Below are 26,218 nucleotides of genomic sequence, written 5' to 3' on the forward strand. Positions count from 1 at the left end.
CTCAGTAAGCGTCAAGAGGGCCAGGTCCCACGTCTTTTTTACTACTGTATCCATAGTGTCTGACCCTAACAGACTAGGTGCTAAGTATCTGTGGGATGAATAAGTGAAAGAACAAATGAGTGAAGTAGGCAGAGAGAAAAGGAGAGAGGCGATGTTTATTTAGTAACAGCTCTATTGAGATATAATTCACTCTTGTTAGATGTACAATTCAGTTGTTTTTAGTTATTTATTTTTGGATCAGCTGATTTTAAAGAGTAACTTAGTTACAGGGGAAGATTCTGAATTAAAAATTCACAAAAGCTCAGTTTATTGTGACTTTATTGAGAGAAAAGTATTTCTCTTCTAAGAACACAAAGTATTATTTTAACCATTAACATTTAAATTGAAAAGATATAAATATGTCAAAGCCATGAACAAAGATCTTTTCTTATGTGTGACTCATGAATTCATGTTCCTTCAATTCCAGGGCTTACCTGAACTGTCTATAATGTATAAATCTTCACTTGTTGCATACATTAGTTCCTGCAGCAACATTCCTTGTGTTTGTGTGAGTGTTTCTGTATATGGTTTAGCTGTTTCCTACATGGGTTAGCAGTTCCCAATGCAATAACCGTTGCTTTCTTTTTCAGGAAGTATATCCAAATCTTTGCTTCATTTTACACAACAGTAATGAGAAGATTGGTTTGTATCTTTATGTCTTCTATTTTACAGATGCAACCAGTCATGCCACAGACAGTAAAAAATGAAACTGTGGATAATAAAAAAAGTATTTAGAGTGGCACATTCCACTAAAAATCAAATCAACAAATACTTATTAGGTCAGGCTCTGTACTACAGGGACACCGTTACCTCAGGCCTGGTCTGTCCTGGCACCAAACCAGGCTGAGGGAGTCAGACATAAATACATGGCATTTTAATGTAAAGTGTAAACAAGTATACAACATGAAGAGGATAATGGTTTTCAAATGGCTGTTAAAGACAGGGGACCTTCTCTTCACAGAAATTATACTGGAAAGCTCAAAACACAGAAGCACTAAAAAAAGTGGGGGCAAGGCCTTCAGCACTGGGGCAGTCTTAGGAGCTCTGGGAATGTGACTGAGCTGGACCCTGGGGGCTCAATGGAAGGAGCGAGTGTGACAGATTCAAGTTTTTGGCAAATCTTCATTCCACAGAGAAGCAGAGGTGACTGAATCTGGTTAGTGGAGAAGAGCGTGATGCATCTGGAGATGAGGAAAGGGTAGTAGGGAAGGTGGGCAGAAACCTGCCCGCAGAGGAGAAATGAGCACTAACGCTCAGAGAAAACTGAAAGCTGTTGCTCAGGAAGAGCCTGAAACTCTGGCCAACAATAAGAAGTGGTGGAAAATCCAGAGAGGCACCAGAAGTGGTACTCTGTGAAGATGGGCTGAAGGCTGCTGAGGAGGTCGTTACAAACTTTGAAGCTGGAGATGATGAAGGTTGAGCTGGGGGCTGCGTGACAAGATGAAGAGCTCGCAGGGGACTTCCCTGGTGGTGCAGTGGATGAGAATCTGTCTACCAACGCAGAGGACACAGGTTTGATCCCTGGTCCGGGAAGATTCCACATGCTGTGGGGCAGCCAAGCCCGTGTGCCACTACTTCTGAGCCTGAGTGCTACCACTACTGAAGCCCATGCACCTAGAGCCTGAGCCCTCAACAGAGAAGCGGCCGCAGTGAGAAGCTCAAGCACTGCAACCATGAGTAGCTCCTCGCTGCAATCAGAGAAAGCTGTATGCACAGGAGAAGACCCAGTGCAACCAAAAATAAATAAATATTAAAAAAACAAAACAAAACTAAGAACAACAAAAAAAGCTATCAGGAAGATTATGTTTTGGTGAGGGCTGGGGATACTGAGTTCAATTTTAGACGTAACAGCCATGCCATCCTGGAATTATCTTGAAGGTGGTGGAAGGGCATGAGTGACCTGGCAGAGGGGGAAGACTGGAGGTATCGGGTGTGGAAAGATCTGGAAGCAATCTGCCCTAGATGGGTCAAGCCATGCTGCTGCCAAAGCCAAGTGTCTGCACAGCAGGAGAGAAAAGTGGAAGGCTGAGGCAAGACACGGGAGACAGACAGGGTCGGTGGACAAGGAAGGGCACAGGCAGCCTGTCTGGGAAGGCAGCAGCTTCCAGAGCAGAGCAGCGAGCAGGCCCTGGCAGAGCTGGGGGCTGGCTGCCTTCTGTTTTCAGGAGCACCGACTTGGGAGACTGGGGAGAAAGTGTGTTTTACAAAGAGGAGAGGCAGTGGAGAAATGGGCTCAGAGCAGCCTGTCTACAGTAAAGAGCTGCCCGCGTGTGCTGGCGGAGGGGGAGGAGAGAGGGTGAGGAAGGAGCAGAGTCTCTGAGGGCCCAGCGAGGAAGAGGGTGGGCTGAGCGAGGAGGCGGGAGGGCTGCTGAGGCGCCAGGAGAGGCAGAGAAGGCTCAGAGCTGAGCCTGTGGGACGAGGAGGGTGCCCGAGAGCTGCTTCAGCTTACCCTGCCTGCTCCCTCCCCTCCTCACCAGCTGCCACGCCTTCAAGTCTACCGGATCACGCATCCCAACACAGACTGGGGGGCTGGCGGTGGTCCAGAGGCCTGACAGAGACCACAGGCAGGAGGATACCTTCAGGCTGTACTCAGCTCTGGTGAGGAAGACAGGCCGAGCACAGCGCCGGAACAGGAGGGAGGGAAGGAAGAAAGAGGCAGATGACCAAGCAAGTGCTGAAGTGGAAAAGGAAACTCGGGGAGTTTGTGGTAAGTCTCCATTCTCAGCAAAGTGAGAGCAGACATGGGGGGAAGTAAGGCGGGGAAGACTTCGGAACAACTGCTCCAAGGCCACTGTGTGTGTGGTGGGGGCTGGGGGAGGGAAAGGGGTCCGTAGAGGTGACCTCAAGACAGAGGAGCACCCTCAGCTGCGCTCTGTGCAGACGCAGGGGCGACCTGCCAAGCTCAGCAGAGAAAAGAGCTGATGGACTCACCCCGAGAGCGCCAACGGGGACGCTGATAGAAGAACAGGGACCCGGCTGTTTCAAGGCACTAATGGAGGGCGACGCAAGCTGCCTACAGGTTCCAGGCACAGATAAGAGAGAGGCAAATGGTTCAGAAGTAAAGGAAAGTAAGAGGTTTGGGAGAGAGAGGTAAAAAAGGCAGCAGAAGGCAGGGGTGGTGGGAGGGAGGCAGCAGAATGGTTGGAAAGGGTGGTAGACAGCGTTCAGCGGGACAGACTTCAGCATCTGAGGTTTTGGTAGGAGTGAGCTTGAATGGAGGTGTTAGAGAACTGTGAGAATAGGGACCCGGAAACAACAAAAACATAGCTGCTGATGTCACTGAGGCCGACAACAGAACTAGAGTGCAGAACCCTAGGGTCCCCAAGGGAGACAGAGGTGACCTCGAGGTACCCAGAGGTGACCTCGAGGCACCCAGGTGCTGGGGTGGGGTGGAGGCATTATGTTTGCTGCAATGACATCTGTCTAGTTTGAGAAGGACACCTGTCTGGGTGCAAGAACACTGAGACATGCTCTGTACCTCTTCAAAAGTCTTGAGATTTATAGATGGCACAGTCACTTCCAACAGCCCACTCCATCCTCTGGAAGAAATAGACCATGGTGCTCTCCACCAGTAAGCCACTCAAGATGGCCAAGAAGGTGAGCTTACGGTTGATGTTTAGGGTCACTGAAAAAGAAAAGGCAACTGATAAGTTCTTAAGAGTTTAAATGATATTGGCATGTAAATTGTGTGGCAGTGTGAATGGAATGGTTTTGTAAAACTGTTTCTTAGAAAATCTCTATTTGTTCTTATTAATCTACGTTATTACTTTTCCATCTACAAAGCTTTTGGGAGAACCAAAGCATCTGCTGATAACAAAAACACCAAACTTCTCCTGCTCTCGTCAAGACAGATTTGCATGAATATTAAACAGGAAAATAAAAGCTAGATCTTAAGGTTATAAAGAGAATAGCAGGAAAAAATGGATACTTTTGGTTTTATAGTTTATAAGATATAGGTATTATAAGAAATATCAGATTAATATGTTCATTTGCAATAGCACTTCTCACAATGTATGGGATCAGTGACGACACACGTCAATGTCATAAGAATTCTCCTGAGCTGTGAGGCAGATACCTGGCATTCTAGCCTGGCTTGACAACTGCCTGGCTGTGTAACTTTGGACAAGTCACCAAGAGCTCACTCAAAAAGTGGAGGTAATAACAGCTGTCCTACTGACTCCACAGGGCCTGCCTGGTGGCTCAGTGGTAAAGAACCCACCTGCCAATGAACGAGACATAGGTTCGATCCCTGGATCAGGATCCCTGGAGAAGGAAATGGCAACCCACTCCAGTATTCTTGCCTGGGAAATCCCAAGGACAGAGGAGCCTGGTGGGCTATAGTCCACGGGGTTGCAAAAGAGTTGGCTATTACTGAATGACTAAACAACAATGACTGACCCCACAGGATGGATGCAATATATAAGGGAGCATTTTGAAAACTAAAAAGTACCATGTGATTAAATTGAACAAATACTGAACATGTGCCATGGATAAGGCACTATGAAAATGTTAGGCATTGTTATTATTCTACAAACAGTTCCAGTGTTTAATAGGTTATATAAAAACTGTATCCTAGAAACAAGGCTTTATAGATAGTATATGGGTTGAAAGCTGAGAAAACAGAGTAAGATGTAAACATACCTCTGATTGCCTGAAAGTTTGATGTAAGGACAAACACTTTAATGAGTCTGAGGCACAGGGGTGTGTAATCATGTTCCCAAATCACAGCTGGGATCAGCAAGAGTTTTCCGTAGCTAGATAACAATAATGCCTTCAGCAGCAAAGTGAAGTTGAGTTTTTCTTTCGCTTTTATGGGTCGTTCTATCCACAGGAAAGTGAAAATGCCAATAAAATAGGCAGTCTGTTCTAAGGAAGAAATGGAAAAATAAAGATACAAATGTCTCAATCCAAACCAGAGCCCCCTAAAAACAAATAAACCACAATTCCAAAATACAGCCTATCAGCTAATGACAAAAGAAATGCTTTATCAGGATCAAATTTTCTGGATTTCCCTGGCAGTGGATAAAAATCAGTGTATAAAAATCCAGCTGCCAAGGCAGGGGACATGAGTTTGATCCCTTGTCTGGGAAGATCCCTCCTGCCATGGATCAACTAAGCCTGTGTGTGATGACTCCCGAGCCTGGGCACCTGGAGCTTGTGCTCCACAAGAGAAGCCACAGCAATCAGAAGCCCACATACAGCAACACAGAGTGGCCCTCACTTGCCGCAGCTCGAGAAAGCCCGCCAAGCACAGCAACGAAGACCCAGTGCAACCAAAATAATAGTAAGTACTACTATTAATAACAATGGCTTCCCCAGTGGCTTACTGGTAAAGAATCTGCCTGCCAATGCAGGAGACATGGGTCTGATCCCTGGTCCAGGAAGACCCCACATGCCATGCAGCAGCTAAGGCCAGAGGCCACGACTAGAGCCCACTTGCTGCAGCTATTCAGCCCTTGTGCCCTAGAGCCCACGCTCAGGAACAAGAGGGGCCACTGCCATGAGAAGCCCACCCACACAGAGAGCAGACCCCGGTCACTGCGATTAGAGAGGAGCCCGCACAGCAACGGAGACCCAGCACAGACAAGTTAAGTAATTAAATTTTAAAAACCAGTCATTAAAAAATTAATAATAAAAAGAGAAACTTTCTTTTTCTTTTTTAAAATAACCCGTCTTTTGTGTCAAATCCTGCTGGTATCATTTCCGAAACATATTTTGGTAATTCTTTCATGAAGTACTTCACTCTGGAGAAAAAGTAATTCTGAGAGAATTGTAATCATCAACTTTCTGAAGTTCCTTTTAGGAAATCAGGTTGTTTAAGCATTTTTACTCCTAGAGATCTCCACAGAGAAAATGGACAGGAGAATGGAAGCTTTTAAATCTGGAAGATGGGACACAGCCTAGGAATTACATATGAAGGTGTTTTTCATTGTTGATTCACCTACTTTTTATGGACTGCCTCTTAGCCATAAGACCTTGAATAGTCTGTTACCTAAATTAAAAACATACCCTATTCATCTTAACAAACTTTTTGAGTGTAATTCCATATCCTTCCAGAAAGTATGCAGAGACAGAGTCCAAACTAAAAGAAGCAATAGTTCCCGTGGTATCCCACAGTCAGAACAGACTGCAATCTGTTCTGTTCCCAACAAGGAATTTAACAATATCTTTTAACTGCATTATTTCATTAAGATTGTTATTAATAAGACTGTTAGTGCTCTGACTACCCAGATGAATACATTTTGATTGGTTTGTCCCTAATTCTATTTTCTCCTACATTGTTGTTCAGTCACTTAGTCATGTCTGACTCTTTGTAACCCCATGGACTGCAGCACATCAGGCTTCCCTGTCCCTCACCATCTCCCAGAACTTGCTCAAACTCATGTCCATTGAGTTGGTGATGCCATCCAACCATCTCATCCTCTGTTGTCCCCTTCTCCTCCTGCCTTCAGTCTTTCCCAGCATCATGGTCTTTTCCAATGAGTCAGCTCTTCACAGCAGGGGACCAAAATATTGCAACTTCAGCTTCAGCATCAGTCCCTCCAATGAATATTCAGGATTGATTTCCTTTAGGATTGACTGGTTTGATCTCCTTGCAGTCCAAGAGACTCTCAAAAGTCTTCTCCAACACCACAGTTCAAAAGTATCAAAGTGGACAAAACATGGTCCACTGGAAAAGGAAATGGCAAACCACTTCAGCCCTCTTGCCTTGAGACCCCCATGAACATATTATGAAAAGGCAAAAAGATTTTCTCCTATAAGCTGTGTTATTTAGGTTTCTACAGGATCATGTTTTTTTTCTGGAACACATGTATTGTATCATAGGATACAATAACTGTATTCTTTCTAAAATGTTCTATAACTGAATCTAGCCAAAATAAAGAGGTTCCAAATATAGGTGATTAGGATCCATAATCCATAATTAGGATTCATATGGGTCAATTAGGGTCCATAACTAGGATCCCATCTCAGTGGGACCTTCTTGATTGTTTGCTTCCCTGATAGTTCAGTTGGTAAAGAATCTGCCTGCAATGTGGGAGGCCTGGGTTCGATCCCTGGGTTGGGAGATCTTCTGAAGAAGGGAAAGGCTACGCACTCCAGTATTCTGACCTAGAGAATTTCAAGGACTGTATCATCCATGGGATCACAAAAAGCTGGACACGACTGAGCGACTTTCACTTTCAGGATCCATAAACGTAATTTAGGATGGTTAGCCCCCATGAAATTTGATATAGTCTTCAGGGGAGACACACCATCTCCCTCCAAAATGACTGAAGGGCTCGTCCACTGCAAGGATCTGTTCAAACAGGCAGATTATATAGCCTGGGTTTTTAACTGATAATAATGAGAATAATCAAAATAAAGAACTTCCTCACAAGAACCATCTAACAGTGGTGGGTTACTGTTAGATGACAGTCTTGTCACTGGAGACACAATCTTGCAGGAATCAAGAGAGAAGGGTTTCCTGCACTGGAGAGGACGGCAGACTACATCACACCTTTCTTGCATAGAACTTGGGAGACTGAGGAAGCTGCACCTGCCCTTGGGCTCCGCACAGCCTTTCCCAGGCAGGTATTAGAGCCCTCGCCCTTAGAACTCTCACACATCAGATGGGTTCAGGAGGAGCAGCAGTGGAGAAAGAGCCACAGTGGGGAAAACAAGAGACGGGGCACTGGGAGACCTTCCCCAGCTCTGCACTGAGGCTAACCTGCTGGGGAACTTCAGGGAGACCACGGGCCCTTCCTGTTTTTGTGCTTTGACAACTGCAGATGGGGAAGGCAACCCAACCTACCTACCAGAGAGGATGGTTGTGAAAACTGAGTTGATGATACTGTAAAAACAGTTTTTAAGTTATAAGATGCTGAATTTGTATAACACATTCTTTATAAGCTGTTTTAGTAATCTGCAACCTAACTAGGGATTAGATTAAGACACATAAATGTAATAGAAGAAAAAATTTCTGCTCAAAGTGTCAAAACAGCCACTATAGAGTAAGTGCTACAGAAATTCCAAACTACTTGAAAGCAAGCTTAGTTTTATTTTTTTAAATTATACACACAAAGCAGTTCATCTATAGCAATTTTAAGAGGCTTTGCTTTAAAGCTTAAAATTATATTAGGTTCTAGCTCTTGGTTTAGGTGATTTGTTCAAGGAAGTTTTTAACGTTATTATGTACGTTTGGGAATTCTCAGCAGACAGATGACTTTTAAAGCCGCTGGGACTGGATGAGAGGGCCAAGGGAATGAGGGCATCCAGAGAAGAATGAGGGACAAAAGAGGACACAGTCCAGAAATATGACACTGGAGAGGTGTGCAGGTGGCACTGGTGGTAAAGAGTCTGCCTGCCAGTGCAAGAGAAGCAAGAGGCCTGAGTGCAGGCCCTGGGCTGGGAAGGCCCCTGGAGGAGGGCACAGCAGCCCACTCCAGTGTTCTGCCTGGAGAGCCCCATGGGCAGAGCAGCTGGAGGCCACAGTCCATGGGGTCACAAAGAGCCGGGCATGACTGAAGCGACTTACATGCAGGCATGGACACTTAAGTACTAAAATGTTTCAATATAAGGAAAAAGATTTTAGAAGTAGAAAAGCATGGAAACCAGTAAGTAATAACATAGTCACAGAAATTAATTCAACCCAATTCTGACCTAAGTCACAAATTTCAAATTCTGTAGAAAAACAATTTCAGAACTCAAAGAATTCTGGGGAGTAGCCCTTTCCCTGCACCTAGTATATGAGTAGGTAATTAGTATAAGAATTAGTTATTAGTATAATTAGTAATAATAGTAATTAGTACAATACATTGAATAATGTCTGGCAGTTATTAATCTGTTTTAATAAAAATGAGATTCAAGGAATCTTCAGATTGGATAATCATAACTTAAAGTGAAGAATTTTACCCAAGATATTATGTCTCAAAATACTTTATGAAACACCTGTATCTGATAAGCATAATCATTTCCATGCCCTATGTGTGGTAACAAACAAAAGTAAGCTTGATAGGGATTGCACTGAATCTATAGATTCCTTTGAGTAGTATACTCATTTCCACTATATTGATTCTTCTGATCCATGAACATGGTATATTTCTCCATCTATTTGTGTCCTCTTTGATTTCTTTCACCAGTTTTATAGTTTTCTATATATAGGTCTTTTGTTTCTTTAGGTATATATATTCCTAAGTATTTTATTCTTTTCATTGCAATGGTGAATGGAATTGTTTCCTTAATTTCTCTTTCTGTTTTCTCATTGTTAGTGTATAGGAATGCAAGGGATTTCTGTGTGTTAATTTTATATCCTGCCACTTTACTATATTCATTGATTAGCTCTAGTAATTTTCTGGTGGAATCTTTAGGTTTTCTATATAGAGGATCATGTCATCTGCAAACAGCGAGAGTCTTATTTCTTCTTTTCCAATCTGGATTCCTTTTATTTCTTTTTCTGCTCTGATTGCTGTGGCCAAAACTTCCAAAACTATGTTGAATAGTAGTGGTGAGAGTGGGCACCCTTGTCTTGTTCCTGACTTTAGGGGAAATGCTTTCAATTTTTCACCACTGAGGATAATGTTTGCTGAGGGTTTGTCATATATAGCTTTTATTATGTTGAGGTATGTTCCTTCTATTCCTGCTTTCTGGAGGGTTTTTTTTATCATAAATGGATGTTGAATTTTTGTCAAAGGCTTTCTCTGCATCTATTGAGATAATCATATGGTTTTTATTTTTCAATTTGTTAATGTTGTGTATACACTGATTGATTTGTGAATATTGAAGAATTCTTGCATTCCTGGGATAAAGCCTACTTGGTCATGATGTATGATCTTTTTAATATGTTGTTGGATTCTATTTACTAGACTTTTGTTAAGGATTTTTGCATCTATGTTCATCAGTGATATTGGCCTATAGTTTTCTTTTTTGGTGGCATCTTTGTCGGGTTTTGGTATTAAAGTGATGGTGGCCTCATAGAGTGAGTTTGGAAGTTTACCTCACTCTGCAATTTTCTGGAAGAGTTTGAGTAGGATAGGTGTTAGTTCTTCTCTGAATTTTTGGTAGAATTCAGCTGTGAAGCCGTCTGGTCCTGGGCTTTTGTTTGTTGGAAGATTTCTGATTACAGTTTCAATTTCTGTGCTTATGATGGGTCTGTTAAGCTTTTCTATTTCTTCCTGGTTCAATTTTGGAAAGTTGTACTTTTCTAAGAATTTGTCCATTTCTTCCAAGTTGTCCCTTTTATTAGCATACAGTTGCTGATAACAGTCTCTTAGGATCCTTTGTATTTCTGTGTTATCTGTTGTGATCTCTCCATTTTCATTTCTAATTTTGTTGATTTGATTTTTCTCCCTTTGTTTCTTGATGAGTCTGGTTAATGGTCTGTCAATTTTATTTACCTTCTCAAAGATCCAGCTTTTGGTTCTGTTGATTTTTGCTATCGTCTCTTTAGTTTCTTTTGCATTTATTTCTGCCTAATTTTTAAGATTTCTTTCCTTCTACTAACCCTGAGGTTCATAATTCCTCCTTTCCAAGTTGTTTTAGGTAAGCAATCTTGAGAAAGAAGAATGGAACTGGAGGAATCAACCTGCCTGACTTCAGACTCTACTACAAAGCCACAGTCATCAAGACAGTGTGGTACTGGCACAAAGACAAAAATATAGATCAATGGAACAAAATAGAAAGCCCAGAGATAAATCCACGTACCTATGGACACCTTATCTTTGACAAAGGAAGCAAGAATATACAATGGACAAAAGACAATCTCTTTAACAAGTGGTGCTGGGAAAACTGGTCAACCACTTGTAAAAGAATGAAACTAGAACACTTTCTAACACCATACACAAAAATAAACTCAAAATGGATTAAAGATCTAAATGTAAGACCAGAAACTATAAAACTTGTAGAGGAAAACATAGGCAAAACACTCTCCAACATAAACCATGGCAGGATCCTCTATGACCCACCTCCCAGAATATTGGAAATAAAAGCAAAAATAAACAAATGGTACCTAATTAAAATTAAAAGCTTTTGCACAACAAAGGAAACTATATCAAGGTGAAAAGACAGCCTTCAGATTGGGAGAAAATAATAGCAAACGAAGCACAGACAAAGAATTAATCTCAAAAATATACAAGCAACTCCTGCAGTTCAATTCCAGAAAAATAAAAGACCCAATCAAAAAATGGGCCAAAGAACTAAACAGACATTTCTCCAAAGAAGACATACAGATGGCTAACAAACACATGAAAAGATGCTCAACATCACTCATGATCAGAGAAATGCAAATCAAAACCACAATGAGGTACCATTACATGCCAGTCTGAATGGCTGCTATCCAAAAGTCTACAAGCAATAAATGCTGGAGAGGGTGTGGAGAAAAGGGAACTCTCTTACACTGTTGGTGGGAATGCAAACTAGTACAGCCACTATGGAGAACAGTGTGGAGATTCCTTAGAAAACTGGAAGTAGAACTGCCATATGACCCAGCAATCCCAGTGCTGGGCATAAACACTGAGGAAACCAGATCTGAAAGAGACAGGTGCATCCCAATGTTCATCGCAGCACTGTTTATAATAGCCAGGACATGGAAGCAACCTAGATGCCCATCAGCAGACGAATGGATAAGATATGGGAGAATGGCATTGAAACATGTAAATTATCAAATGTGAAACGAATTGCCAGTCCAGGTTTGATGCATGATACAGGATGCTCGGGGCTGGTGCACTGGGATGACCCAGAGGGATGGGATGGGGAGGGAGGTAGGAGGTAGGAGGGGGGTTCAGGATGGGGAACACATGTACTCCCATGGAGGATTCAAGTCAATGTATGGCAAAACCAATACAATGTTGTTAAGTAAAATAAATAAATTAATTAATTTTTTAAAAAAGTAAAGGATGGAGGAATATATGTCATGCAAGCACTAAAAAAAAAAAAAAAAAGAAAAAAACAAATAAAAGTAAGAAAGCAAGTAATTTAGACAAACTCACCTAGCAGATTAGTGGCACTGCTGAAATTTAGTCTCAAGTCCTCTAGCTAGCTCCTCTTACCAATGATTAAAACCATGCACCTTAATTTTAAAATCAAAATAGTCGGTCAAATAATAGTAGAAAGCATGGCTTCTTCCTACCTAGAGAGGCAATCGCAAACATTCTGTAGAAATCCCACTCCTTAGCGTATCTGATAAAGTCGTCAGGATCAATGCTTCGGCTGGAGTCTTGGAGCTGCCACCACCTCAGGTACGCTTCACAAAGCAGACAAAATACGCAGAGCTTTCCGTGCATCTGTCAAAAGACACTGCCATTCAATCAGGTAAAGAAACTACTTAATATCAAGAGGACCAGACAGAGCTAACTTTTGTGGGTTCTGAAGACTGTCCGATCTAGTAGCTTTTCAAATTCAGAAACTGCCCAGTTAAATGCAAATTGTATTCAGTCTATAACCACTAGGTCTTAATCAGCAATGTTCAGCAGAAGCATCACATGGGGAGATTTTTCAAAATACAAATGTCTAGGCCCCAGTCCTGATTCAGAATCTGTGGAAGGAAATCCCAGCAGGCATACTGTGTGGGAAACACTCAGGCAGAGGGTGAGCTCTAATGTGCACCCCTAGTTAAGAATCACTGCTTTAAATAGCAGTTCACTTCATCCTGTTATATTCTCAACATTTGTCTGATACACAGAATTAAGCAAGAATTTATGTGACTCAGGATGGGTGGAAGCAGCAATAAACACATTTAATCTGAAGATTTCATGACACCTCATAAGAAACTATTAGTCTGAACATGAATTTTTAAAAAAATGCCTCTAGGTTGGATGAGTATAAACTAAAGTAGTGAAAGACAGCAATTAAAGGTGGCAAATCATCTGGAAGTTTTAAAGAGTCTGAAATTTTGGCAAAAACAGAAAATGCTAGGCAACAAAAACTGGCTTTTTTTCTATATATTTCTCCTACTCGTTGAAATTTATCCATGTAAAGTGGGGAAGAGAAACTGTGTGCAAAGTTGATGTGGTCCAGGGATAAGCATGGTTGTGAGCTTCTAAGGCTACCCCATTTAGCACACTGGTTCTCCTGGCTGCACTTTGGCATCCACTAGGGAGATTTACAGAGAAGGCAATGGCAACCCACTCCAGTACTCTTGCCTGGAAAATCCCATGGATGGAGGAGCCTGGTAGGCTGCAGTCCATGGGGTCACTAAGAGTCGGACACGACTGGGCGACTTCACTTTGACTTTTCACTTTCATGCATTGGAGAAGGAAATGGCAACCCACTCCAGTGTTCTTGCCTGGAGAATCCCAGGGATGGGGGGAGTCTGGTGGGCTGCCGTCTCTGGGGTCGCAGAGAGTCAGACACTACTGAAGAGACTTAGCAGCAGCAGGGAGATTTAAGGAATACTGATGCCTGGATCCCATTGCCAAAGATTCTGATTTAACTGGTTCTGGGTGAGGCCTCGGCTTGGAATAATTAACTGCTGCCCCCACCCACTCCCCCAGGTGTTTCTAATGTGTAGTCAAGTCTGAGACTTCAATTAGATTACAAAACAGCCTGGGTTATTTAACTTTGGGGAAGGAGGACAGGGATAATAAATTGCACTGTTACTGTCCATGTTAGCCCAAAATTAGGGTTGCCAGATTTGGCAAATAAAAATGCAGGACGTCCAGTTAACTATGCACTTCAGATAAACAACAAATACTTTTTTTGTGTATGTATGTTTCACACAATATTTAGAACATATGCTAAAAATCAGTTTATCTGACTTCCAAGTTTAATTAAGTGTCCTGCATTTTATCTGTCAATCCTAGCCAAACTATTAAGAGTATACAAGTCAATTCATTAAATTGTACATTTAAAAAAAAAAAAAATCAACTGTAGCTATTAGGACTTTTCTGATTTTTCATCTCATGTATTCCCTCAACAGGCTTCCTGGTGGCTCAGTGGTAAAGAATCCACCTGCAATGCAGGAGATGTGGGTTGGATCCCTGGGTTGAGAAGATGCCCTGGAAAATGAAATGGCAACCCACTCCAGTATTCTTGACTGGCAAATGCTGTGGGCAGAGGAGCCTGGTGGGCTACAGTCCATGGGGTCACAGAGAGTCCGACAAGACATAGCAACTAAACCATTCAGCCATTCCCTTAACAGCAGAGTATACCATGCAATACATTACATTTTAAAGATATTTTTCTTTTAATGTTTGCTTACTTCTTTTAGGGCTAATTCTCTCCCTACCAGGTTATATTTAATTTTATTCTGTTCAAAATTACTGATATCTGTTTCAAAAGGTAACCTACTAAAAAGGAAATCCAGATGATGGCCTGTCAACTTCCTGCCAGTGACCGTATTCTTAAATACACACTAGACATTGCATACCTTTTTAAAAAGCAATGCCTGCTATTTCCAGAAATTTCCAGACATTGTTGATAAAAGACTCACTCTTGTTAGAATTTCTTTCTTTAAATAATGTTCTTTAATTCTGTTCAAAAGTGTTATTATTTCAAAATGCAAAATCATCAGGTAAAATTAGAAAATAAAAAAATGATCACAACTTACGTTTATTTTGGTATTGAAAAGAATATGCCTGTAGGCCTGGGCTTTGCATAAAATAGCATTAATCAAGATGATTACAGGATCATACTCGATGTATTTGTCTACGGGTTTCTGGCAGGATTTCTGAAATAATGCAAGACAATATTAGAAAAAATATATTCATACATTCTGAAATTTTAGAGGATTTCAAAGCAGCAGACTCTATTTTGGATTTGTATAGCAATCAGGTTGTATCAACATTTATTTAGATGGCTTCCCAGGTGGCGCTAGTGGTAACAGAATTTGCCTACCAATACAGGAGACGCAAGAGAGATTCCTGGCAGAAGGAAATGGCACCCCACTCCAGTATTCTTGCCTGGAAAATTCCATGGGCAGAGGAGCCTGGCAGGCTACAGTCCATGGGGTCGCAAAGAGTCAGACACAACTGAGCGACCAAGCATGAGCATTTATGGAAACTTCCATTCACATATAAAATGTTCATCTATGTAAGCCTTGGCTTCAAATGAGGAAATATAATCTTCTAGGGTAAAAATATTAATCTTTTAACCTCATATTAAAAAGCTAAAAAATATATTTGATTTAAAGACATTTCAGGCAGGAAAATATCTCAGAAAATGCTACTTTCAGTTTGTAGGAACTGTTATAAAATAAATAAGTTCAGAATGTACTTTCATTGCCCGTTGACTAGATGGCCCCAACTTTGTGCTTCTTTCAATATGATTTGGAGAAAGGGGTTCAAAAAAGTAACCCTACACCTAGAACTGAGAGCTACAGGTGGGCAGGAATCCTGGGGTGGCACCTACCAAAAAGAGCCTGTCTTTTTCCTTTTCTCCATTGAGAACATGGCAAGAAAATGCTCTTTCTCTGCTACAGTAGACCCTGGAGACCGCTGACTGTATGTGAGGAACTGCGTTGTGCTGCCTGGTTCTGAGTTGCCCAAATCAAGGCCCTTGGGCTCTCAGCAATTCCTATTAAATGGCGCTTTTTTTTTTTTTCCTTTTGGACACGTGATTACAATGTTATGAAATCCCAATGCCATTAGAACATACAAAATGCAGGTATAGGAACAAGCTCATTAGAATTGCAACATCTGAATCAGTATTAGCTACAAAGTTGCAGGGCTACTGGTCAAGGCATAAACAAATGGCTACAATTAAAAAAAAAAAATTTCGAAACTCTGAGAGGATAAAAGAGAAATACAAGAAGTGATGTATATGCAAACATACTAGGATGACCTTTTGATTACATCTAAGTGCTAGAAGAAAAATGGAGTGCACTGAAGAATAGTAACCCTGCACTTCCAGTGTTATAACGAGTTAGATTCAATTCCAATTTCAAGTTTCTCCGTTTCACTCACATCATTACAAGAAGGGTGTATGTTTGTCTAGTCATCAGGTGAACCAATAAAGGGAGATGTGCTATTACCCCAAATTTAAATCCACCTAATAGATCTGAGGTGTAACAGGTTAGGCTTTTTAGCTGAGCAAAGAGAAAGCCAGTGCCTAAACAGAAGCCACAGAATCAGAAATTATACACACAACACAGCAGTTTTCTAGATCATCTCCCTGTGCTACTCACGTGGAGAACATGTCCTGTCTTTATACAAATAAGAATGGAAGGCCAGAGATGTTACTTCATTTTAAGATGAAACCGAGACTGGTCAGGGATCTTCTCTCTGTCCTTTAAAAATTCTTTGAAACCCATCTCCTGACAGCATCAAAAGTCGAAGATGGGATTTGGACATATTTTAGAAGGAGGGAGGCAGAAACCAGCAGCAGGGGACACTGCAGCGTAGCTATTCCTTTTGCAACCACTTACCTGACAAATGTGTTTGGAATGACTATTACACTCAGAGCAATAGCTCTCTTTACTTAGCCATTTCTAAGGACCAGGCATATCCACAGCGCTGGATACCTACCCTGAGACATAAGCTCTAATCTCAAGGACCTTACAGTTTAGAAAGTGAAAGTGAAAGTCGGCCAGCCAACCAACTCTATGAGACTCCATGGACTACAGCCCACCAGGCTCCTCTCGTCCACGGAAGTCTCCAGGCAAGAACACTGAGGTGGGTCTCCATCTCCTTCGACAGGGGATCTTCCCAACCCAGGGATTGAACCCAGGCCTCCCACGCTGCAGGCAGATGCTTTACCCTTTGAGCTACCCAGGAAGCGCTGCCCTGGTGGCTCAGACCGTTTAGAAGGGGAAGGCAAATACACATGCTACTAAAAGTGCTACAATGGAGTAAGCAGGCGACATAAACCGAACAGAAGGGGCGACTGCTGGTATCACGTGACATGCTATGTGCTATGCTCAGCTTCCCTTCCTAGCATGCTGAGGATTTCAGAAATACTGAGAATTCATTAAAGTCTGCTGGTTCCCCCCTCCCTATCAGTTTAGGCTGAATTTTTTCCTTGTTCTGCCTCTATTATTTGCTTTTCATTTGAGTGCTTCCTTCACCTTGAATGTAATGAGTAAAACCACACACACACACATAACAAATGTAGTAAAACATCCTATGGGGAGATAGCTAAATTGAGTAAATATGGTTTCTTATTTCTGGAAGAAAAGCTATGACCAACCTAGACAGCATATTAAAAAGCAGACACATTACTTTGCTGACCATGGTTCATCTAGTCAAAGCTATGGTTTTTCCAGTAGTCATGTATGGATGTGAGAATTGGACTATAAAGAAAGCTGAGCACTGAAGAATTGATGCTTTTGAACTGTGGTGTTGAAGACTCCAAGGAGATCAAACCCATCCATCCTAAAGGAAATCAGTCCTGAATATTCAGTGGAAGGACTGATGCTGAAGCTGAAACTCCAATACTTTGGTCATCTGATGTGAAGAAGTGACTCACCGGAAAAGACCCTGATGCTGGGAAAGATTAAAGGCAGGAGGAGAAGGGGACAACAGAGGATGAGATCGTTGGATGGCATCACTGGTTCAATGGACATGAGTTTGAGCAGGCTCCGGGAGTTGGTGAAGGACAGGGAAGCCTAGCATGCTGCAGTCCATGGGGTGGCAAAGAGTTGGACACGACTGAGCGACTGAACTGAATTGAATGATCCTGGCAAAACTGCTCCATTCTATATCATTTATTATTAACAGTCAAGTATCCTGAAAGAGAAGTTTGTCCTCTAAGAAATCCCTACAGCACAGGGACCATGAACACCCAGGAAACTAAAATACTGCTTCAACCAGCTCAGTCTCCACATGGATATGACTTAGTTTCTGCTGTTATGCTCTCTAATTCTACAATGAATCACATCTCTTTCAGAATATGAATTGGTCACTTTTTTTCCCCCCATGAATATTCTTGCTGCTTCTTCCTTCCCATCATCTCCAGGACAATTCCCTTCCCCACTCATTCTCAAATCTCTTTAACTTTAGCTCCACAATAAGCAAGCACATATCTGAAAAGTGAAACCGATGAAACTTTACATTCCTTCAAGGGTAGTGCTGTCTTATTCATCTTTGCACCCAGCAACCAGGGGTGAAAGCTGCCTCCTGTTGGACAATGTCAAAGGAGTCTTGTTTTGTTACCATAATGGATTTAACAAATATCTGAGCAGTTAAAATAGGTCAAGCTCTACAGGATATTAAAAGTATAGTACCTTTAACATAACTATAATAAATTGTGAGGTGCTGAAGCAGAGAGAGTGACTAAAAGCAAGGGATATGCTTCTGTTAGAAAAAATTAGAGAAACGGAGATAGGCAAGCTGGAAGGAATGGCAAGAGAAAAGTAAGAAGAGCAAAGGGAAGGGAGATTAGAATGAAAAATATTGGTAGGAAATCAGGTTGAGTATACTGCTGACTCCAAATTCAGCAGAGAAGAGACCAAAGTACGTATTAGTTACTGACTGTAACCACCTAGAAACTGGATATTTTTTCCACAACAAATAGCATGATATCAGACTTCTCTGGAGGCAGAGTGGATGAGAATCTGCCTGTCAATGCAGGGGGCACAGGTTCAATCCCTGGTTTGGGAAGATTTCACATGCTGCAGGGCAACTAAGCCTGCACACCCCAACTACTGAAGCCCAATCTTCAAAAGCCTATGCTCCACAAGAAGAGAAGCTGCCGCTATGAGAAGTCCGCTCACTGTAATGAATAGCCCCCATTCACCGCAAATAAGCCCTCATGCAGCAATGAAGACAAAGCGCAGTCACAAATAAGTAAAGAATAAAAATTTTTTTAAAAATCTGTAACTTCATCATATATAAAAAACAGCATGATATCTAAAACTCTTTTACTTTTAATCTCAGGACTTTTGGACATCCTTTAACAAATTAATTATTTTATGGTTTAATTTTCAGAGTCTGGCACCAAATGAATGATTTTTCTGAGTAATGCAATTATGCATATTACTAAGCATTAGTAAAATATAAAGGTTAGAACAAACTCCATCTCATTATGGAATGATTGTGTACAATAATCCAAAATGTATAGTACCACCATTCAATATTCCAAATATTACTCTAAAATCTGTCTCCTGGGTGAGAAAGTGTAATCCTGGGGGTCTGGGGTTGGAGGGAAGTGGGCGATAGTATAGCTGTTGACCTAAATAGCTATCCAATAATTATCTTTACATAAATAAAGGTATAGAGAAGCCAGCGTCTGATGGTTTGAAAGGGATTTTGTTTTTGTTAGCATAATGCCAGATGCATTTCGAACACTAGTACTGGGTTTATGTGACTGCATAGTTTGTGGAAGTTCTCTAAGCAAAGCAGGAGAGGATATATGTAAAACTTGAGGAGAGACAGGGTATTGTTCAGAGGACTGGGAACATGAATGGACTAGTGAAGTGTACCATGATGAACAGATAGTATCAAGGCCTACCTGAGATTAGCGGTCATGAATTTAAGGTGTTTTCTCCCCAGGAAAGCTCAGCAGCAAGGGTGTATAGGCAATATGTTTCAATTTTGCCAAATAAGAGAAACAATTTGAAAGAAGAGCAGGAAATTGACAGTGCGGGCACAAGAATGATTATTAACATAATGGTTGACAAGAAACAGGTATACATTCATACTGTTGACTCCCTTGCAAATTACTCTTGCCATGTTTTCGAAATGAGAATTATTAAAAAGTCATCAGGAGATCAGAAAGGGGACAAAAATGTATTGACTACCTATATTGTGACAGATTCTTTCCTAATGGCCCCCCAAAGAACCTCCAATTTTGTGTTTTTTAAAAACATATTCTCTGTAAATAGACTATGGAACACCTCGAAAACAGAATTTTCACTTCCTCGCTTTTGGTTTTTATATCATCAACGTCCAGCACAGTGCTTCATACATAATAGTGTACATTCATGAAACCTGAAAAAATATTCTAGGAGAATTTACTGTAGGTGATGAAGTGTTAAGACGGTAACATCTGTCTAATCAAAGGGAGAATAAGAATGAAATAATTTTGACGGGAGCCCAAATGTCAGCCTAATCCGATCTTTAAATTTCTCTGCACAACGCATGCATCCATCTCCGTCCGAGGATTTGTTCGCCCGGGTCAGCAAACACGAGCCGTATGAGAAAAGTGCTGTAGGTAGCACTTCTCTACCACTACAGGTATTCACGCAAAGGTTCGACTGCGGAACGGAAATGTCAAGCATCGAACTGAAGTCTGTATTAGAGCACTCTGAAACTCGTTGATTTTTGATCGCCCTAGAAAGCTGGCAAAGATTCCACGACATCTCACGGCCCCCAAATCTCGCTGCGCCATTTTTTCCCCAAGGACACCCCACACCTGACAACTCACACAGATGGTTATCTTCAACACGCCGTGGTTATAGTCTCGGTACAACTCCTTGGCCTCTTGGTTGCATTCGATGCACCTGTATTGGCAGGAGGCCGAGGCAGCAGTGGTCGAAGTCACTGTCGCCTCATCCGTCTTCCCCTTTCCCGCTGTCACCCCTTCGGCGTTCCCTCTGCCAGGCCGAAGCCCACTCCGCCCACCGGTGCCCATTTCCACGCAACTGCCAGCCAGAACTTCCGATTCAGTGGCGGGGGAAGACGTCAGACGGCAGACCGGAAGTCTTGCGCCGGGCGGTGCTTGCTGGGACTCGCAGTCCTAGCACCGAAAGGGGGCTCTCAGGCTAGGCTGAGCTAGGACTACAACTCCCAGCGGGCAGTGCTATGACCACCCCCTTCTCCCGCCCCCTTACCACAGCCCACCTGCCCACTGCGGGTTAAGGCTGGGAGGGCGCCGCGCGCCGCGAGGGCCGCCGCACATGCGCCTTGAGGGAAGATGGCACCTGCCGGCTGCTGCTGCGGCGGCTGCTGGGGCGGCGCTGTGGCCGCCGCGGACGCCGCCCGGCGCGTCTTGGTGCTGCTGCTGCTGGGGGTTTTGTCTGCCGGGCCGGGACCCGGCGCCTTAGCCACCGAGCACTACTCGCCGCTGTCCCTGCTCAAGCAGGAGCTGCAGCATCGGCAGCAGCAGGAGGCCCCGGCGGGCGGCGGTTGCAGCCCGCAGTCCGGGGACTGGGGGGACCAGTACTCTGCCGAGTGCGGCGGTGAGTGGGGGGCGGCGGGCGGGCGGCGGGGTTGCGGCGGAGTGCCGGCGCGGCTGGGCCGTAGGGGCTGCGGGCCCCGGCGCCGGTGCTGGCCGCCCTGGCCTCGCTGCAGCCGGCCGCGGCGTGTACCCCTGCGGGAGCCGGCTTCTCGAAATGTTGCGCCAGGGCCGCTTCCCGCCGCTCGCACCCACGCCGCTGCGCGCCCTCCTCCCGAGGCTGCCTTGGGGAGGGCAGTGAATAGTGAAAAAAGCTGGCAGCATTCTCCCGAGGCCGGGGCGGGCTCTCTGCAGCCCTAGCAACTTTTGAAAGGGTGGAGGAGGAGATGGCAGGTGGCCCGGGGCAGCCTCAGTCTCTGCTCCGGCCCCCTGCGGGTGCTGTGTGAGCGAGGGAAGGAGCAAAAAGGGCCAGACCCGTGCCCGGAGCGGGGATGTCTGGCTCATCTTAGGTCTGGAAATTAGATTTGCTGACCTCCCTATTGATGTTTTGTATTATACATAGCCTCCGAGAATTTGATCCCTGGAAAAAAAGGAGGGAAGAGAAGAGTAACCTCATTGTATCTGTTCACTGACATCTTGCTTCCAGTTGTTTAAAACTGACGTGTGATCTCTCCGGTGTCTCGCAGAGAGTAAAAATAGCCCTGCGGGCTCCCGTGTATGTCAGAACAGTGTGTGTGTGTTGGCACCGGGCCAGCTCATTCATTTGCATTGGGCACTATTGGCCTCAGTTTATTCCTCAGAGGCAGGGTGCATATGTCCATTTTTTGAAGTTCTGTAGTGGGTCCTTTTTGGGTTCCCTGGTGCCTGTAATGCAGGAGACCTGGGTTCAGTCCCTGGGTTGGGAAGATCCCCTGGAGAAGGGAATGGCTACCCACTCCAGTATTCTTGCCTGGAGAATCGCATGGACAGATGAGCCTGGTGAGCTACAGTTGTCCATGGGGTCGCGAAGAATCAGACACAACTTAAGCAACTAACACTTTCACTGCGTGGGTATTTTTACCTTTCAGTCCCCTCCCTTCTCCTTCCTCTTTCCTCTTGGCCTGTGTGAGTTCCCTAAGGGTTGCTTTTGAAACGTCAGGGTCTGCTTGACTCATAGGAGCTGGCGGGTTGGTTTTATGGTCTGACAGCAGTCTAACATTGTGTACCTAGGAAGGCCATAAGTATTTTTGGTTGAGATGAAATGTTGAGATTAGCACAGTGTGATTTCCTTTCAGCACAATCTGACTTCCTTGAGGAAGTCTCCCTTGCTGAGGGCTATGTGACTTCTGTGTTTCGTAGTAGGCCATGGCCAGTAGCAGCATAAATGCACAGTGGAAAGAGAATAGCTTTTACCTCTGTCACTTTCTGTGACTCTGATCAGGTTAATTGCCTGTCTTTGCATAATTGCCTCCTCTGTAAATTGAAGACTGTTCCCTAATGACAGGGTTTCATTTTCTTCACAAGGATGCTGTGAGGAAAATGAGGAATAGCTGTCATGCACGTATGCAGTGCTTGCTGTGTGCCAGGTACTGTTTTAAGAACTTTAAGTTGGTGAGACAATTCTCTTAGCCTGTTAGAGTCCTGGTAACTATGTCATTGGATGGTAGCTCCTTTTCTAGGAGGAGAAAACGGAAGCACAGTGAAATCATCACTTTCCTGAGGGCCCACAGTAGGACAGGGAGGAACCCAGTTAGTCAGACTCCTGACAGAGTTTGTCTGAAACACTCAGTGGTTATAATGAGGAAAACGCATTTGTAATATTTACAGGCATATAGAAAGTAGTGTATAAACCTTCCCTTCCTTTCCCTCCTGTATTCATATGATGCTCACTGACTAAAGGAGACCCTGATTCTAGGCAGTGAAGGATACAAATCAATTTAATTATGAAATCAGTTGATTTTGTTGATCTCGGTGACACATTTCATTTTGTAGCATCAGGCTTTTGCCAATGGTTAAGAGTCCTTGTTGGAGCCAACTTTGACTTGTATTATGCTTATCCCCCAAATAATGATAAATGTCAGTTTTCAGAACCAGGGCATTTGGAAGAATCCTGTTCATCCTCTATGCCTTCACATACAGAGCCTAATGTTCTTTGCTTCAGAGGATGAACAGAGGCTTTACGCATTATTTAAATGTTTCAGTTTTCTCTTTATCTCCTCCATGTAGTACTTACTTTCTCAGTCTTCCAGACAGCCTTCCCTGGGCTGACATGAATGTTCCAGTAGCAGCTGATGTGGCTGCTGCTGCTGTCACACCAGGAAGTAATTGCCGGGGTCAGCTGCTTATGCTCTGTGGGTCCCCAGGTGTTCCCGTTAGTGTTACTGGCTGCAGTATGTGACAGAAGCCCTCCCTTTTGTGGTAGAAGCTTGCCCAAATGTTTCTCTTACTTCTCCATCCTTGTCCTAGACAAGCAGGTAGAAGCAAGTGAAACCTACCTCGGTCCCTCTGTTCCAGGAAGAACAGATGCAGCAACAAATTCAGGATTTAGAGCGAGCCAGATCATAGCCTGAGGGGCTCATGCTCTGCATTCAAAGCTCCTAGATGATCAGTATCAGATCTAAGCAAGTGCCAGGATCCAGAACTAATCAGTTATTCAAAATCAAGATATGACCTCACCAACTATTAATCATGTCACTGGACTATCCAGCCCCAAATCAAGCCAGCCCCTTTTCAGAAGGTGGACACAGCCACATGGTGACTTTTCAGAAGCCTTCCCACTACTGCTCGATAAAAATAACTGAGTTGGTGGCTGCACGAGCCTGAATCTGCACACCTTTGGATGAGCTGTGTATGTATTCTTTTAAGACAGAAACTTCAGTGAGTGTAGGGCTGAGGAGAATGGCTGGTGGGAGCTGTCGGTCTGGAGAGGACAGTGGCCGGAATCCAGGCCCCAGGGAGCAGCCTCGGGAGGCCTGGTTGCCCAGATGACAAGCTTGAATGGTCTCAGTGCCATGGGACTCAGCCTGGCCTCCCTGTTCCCCAGCCCCCCTTCAACTTTTTCTCCTCTAGCACGTTTTTACATTTTGCATTTTGTTTGAATAGCATGTGTAACCGCAAACTTGATACTCTGTTTTCCTATGGTGAAAATCATCTTACTCTTTTAAAAAATGAATACTGTAATGTACATATTTTTTAAAATAAAAGTAAATGCTCCTCCCCTTCCTTGTTATCTTTGCCCTGTTTGTAGTTTGGAATTGTGGGAAGAAATAAGGAACAGAAGTTCACCCCGAATTGTTTCCTCTGGTTCTATACTTGTCAACACTGCATCCTTATTTAGCACAGTGCTCGACACTGAAGCAGGTACTGTTTTTGTCTCCATTTTACATAGGGGGAAACTGAGGCAAAGAGAAGTTAAGAATGGTTACTCAGTAGAGAGTCAAGCCAGGGTTTGAACCTGGCCTGTCTGTCTGTGAACTACTCATCAGTAATATTTGCATATTAGTATAATTTGTGTGTGTTGCTTCAGTTGTGTCCGACTCTTTGCAACCCCATGGACTATAGCCCGCCAGGCTCCTCTGTCCATGGGATTCTCCAGGCAAGAGTACTGGAATAGGTTGCCATTCCCTTCTGCAGGGGATCTTCCCCACCCAGGGATTGAACATGTGTCTCCTATGTCTCCTGCATGGACAGAAGTATTCTTTGCCACTAGTGCCACCTTCTTACTAATATTATTGATAAAGTCCCATGCCCTTTAGCTTTGTTTGTTGAGAGTTACATTCTTAGGTGGCTTGTCCTGGAATTTTACGTTTGCGTATGTGCAGGGTTGCTCCATTGAGTCTAACGTTTTGGACTGTAGAGGGGACTGGTGTGCTCTTTAACTGAAAATCTGCGTGTTTGCCTCCTGGGCGCTCCTCAATGTCATAGGCGCTGGGGTTACAGCACAGTTCGCTGAGCTCCTGCATGGAGTCTGTGTTCTGCTGGAATAAGGAATCAGCATGCGATAGGCCTGGTGAAAAGTGCCTCTAGGAACAGAGTCGTGTGGGGATGCTTCTTTGAGAAGCCCTGGGAAGGCCTCTGCTAAGGTGACAGGAGCAGAGACTTGGATGGAGTGAGACTTGGAGAAATCTGAAAAGTGTGTTAGTCGCTCAGTCCTGTCTGACTCTTTGTGACCGCATGAACTGTAGCCTTGCCAGGCTTATTTTGCCTGGCAGGGATTCTCCAGGCAAGAATTCTAGAATGGGTAGCCATTCCCTTCTCCAGGGGATCTTCTAGGGATCAAATCAGGATCTCCTGCATCGCCAGTGGATTCTTTATCATCTGAGTCATCAGGGAACTGTGGTATCCTTAACCTGACATCCTGAAATCACAGATCTGGTAAAGTAAGGTCTAGTTAAATTGTAGCTTGTCTGTTGATTCAAGAAATCAGGTTTTCATTTCTGCTCTTCCAACCAAAGTTAAGCTGCATCTCATTCCAACGCGGCATTCATCTGTATTAAATATGTCTTTACATGTTCTTTATGGAAGGTCCAGGTGTATTTTACTTCAAACGTATGCATTTCTAGTACTTATTTCAAAAATACTTTTGTTTTCCTTATTTGAAAATGTATTAATAGAACAGTAAATTTATGTGACTTTTTTTCTTGCTACTGTCTTCTTGAGAGTTTTTTGTCTACTCCTAGGTGAGGTGGTTTAGTACTTGATGTCTTTATGGTCATTTTCAGATAGCCACCTTCATCCAGCTGGTGGTGTTAGCAACTATCCATGCTTAATGCCTCAATCAAATCCAGTGATTAATTTACAACCTGAAGTAATTTTCTTTAGTTTGTTGAAATTAATAATCCCAGATTTGAGTTTATTCCATTTTCTCACTGTTCTTTATGGAGAACTGAATATTAATGTCTGTCTGATTTGGGAGTTTTAACTGCCAGATAAACAAGGAAGTAGCTGTGAATGTAGCTCCGTGTTTTCGACAGTCAGACAGACTTAAAGATTGTCAGTATTTATGATCTCTCTCTTAATTGAGGAATTGGTTTTTTAAAATACATGAAATTGATCTTATTGCTCACAGCCTTAAATTACGGCTGTGTCTTCAAGGTGGTAAGGAATCAATAGAGGGAAGCTTCTATAATGAGAGCCGTTTCCTCTTTTATTCTGGCTGCGGGGAAGTTGAGAGCCAAGTTTTATGCCCAGTCATGGCAGCTGTAAGTAACTCTTCCAGTTGCAGTGTTTCCTTGAC

The 26,218-nt window shown here is 43.3% G+C and overlaps 2 protein-coding genes across 9 annotated transcripts in view; one reads left to right on the top strand and one right to left on the bottom strand.

Moving 5' to 3' along the window:
• Positions 1-135: 135 nt before the first annotated feature.
• Positions 136-20,571, bottom strand: ARV1 (ARV1 homolog, fatty acid homeostasis modulator). Of its 2 annotated transcripts, XM_020905510.2 has the most exons (6): positions 20,314-20,567; positions 14,561-14,680; positions 12,143-12,296; positions 4,681-4,905; positions 3,518-3,664; positions 136-748 (listed from the first exon to the last, which is right to left on the bottom strand). In XM_020905510.2, exons 1-5 carry the CDS (start codon positions 20,518-20,520, stop codon positions 3,522-3,524), a joined length of 849 nt encoding a protein of 282 aa, XP_020761169.1. In that variant the 5' UTR covers positions 20,521-20,567; the 3' UTR covers positions 136-748; positions 3,518-3,521. The 2 variants fall into 2 exon arrangements, with proteins under 2 accessions (XP_020761169.1, XP_070327209.1); XM_070471108.1 differs by lacking the exon at positions 14,561-14,680 and having other exon boundaries at positions 20,314-20,571.
• A 162-nt stretch (positions 20,572-20,733) lies between these two features.
• TTC13 (tetratricopeptide repeat domain 13) overlaps positions 20,734-26,218 on the top strand; it is a 75,891-nt gene continuing 70,406 nt past the window's right edge. For 6 of the 7 annotated variants that reach the window (XM_020905511.2, XM_070471103.1, XM_070471104.1 and 3 more), the window contains exon 1: positions 20,735-21,067. In XM_020905511.2, coding sequence (XP_020761170.1) covers positions 20,803-21,067 — 265 coding nt within the window. In that variant the 5' untranslated portion in view covers positions 20,735-20,802. Of the gene's footprint in view, positions 21,068-26,218 lie in introns of all 7 variants that reach the window. The other variant, XM_070471105.1, reaches the window with a different exon arrangement.

The sequence above is a fragment of the Odocoileus virginianus genome, chromosome 7 (assembly GCF_023699985.2).
Source record: "Odocoileus virginianus isolate 20LAN1187 ecotype Illinois chromosome 7, Ovbor_1.2, whole genome shotgun sequence".
NCBI lineage: Eukaryota > Metazoa > Chordata > Mammalia > Artiodactyla > Cervidae > Odocoileus > Odocoileus virginianus.

Coding starts and splice junctions, on each gene's coding strand:
- ARV1 (XM_020905510.2), bottom strand. CDS start 20,520: ATGGGCACCGGTGGGCGGAGTGGGCTTCGGCCTGGCAGAGGGAACGCC. Junction 12,297..14,560: donor TTTTCAATACCAAAATAAAC/GTAAGTTGTGAT, acceptor GTCTTTTGACAG/ATGCACGGAAAGCTCTGCGT. Junction 3,665..4,680: donor AAACTTTCAGGCAATCAGAG/GTATGTTTACAT, acceptor TTTCTTTTTCAG/TGACCCTAAACATCAACCGT.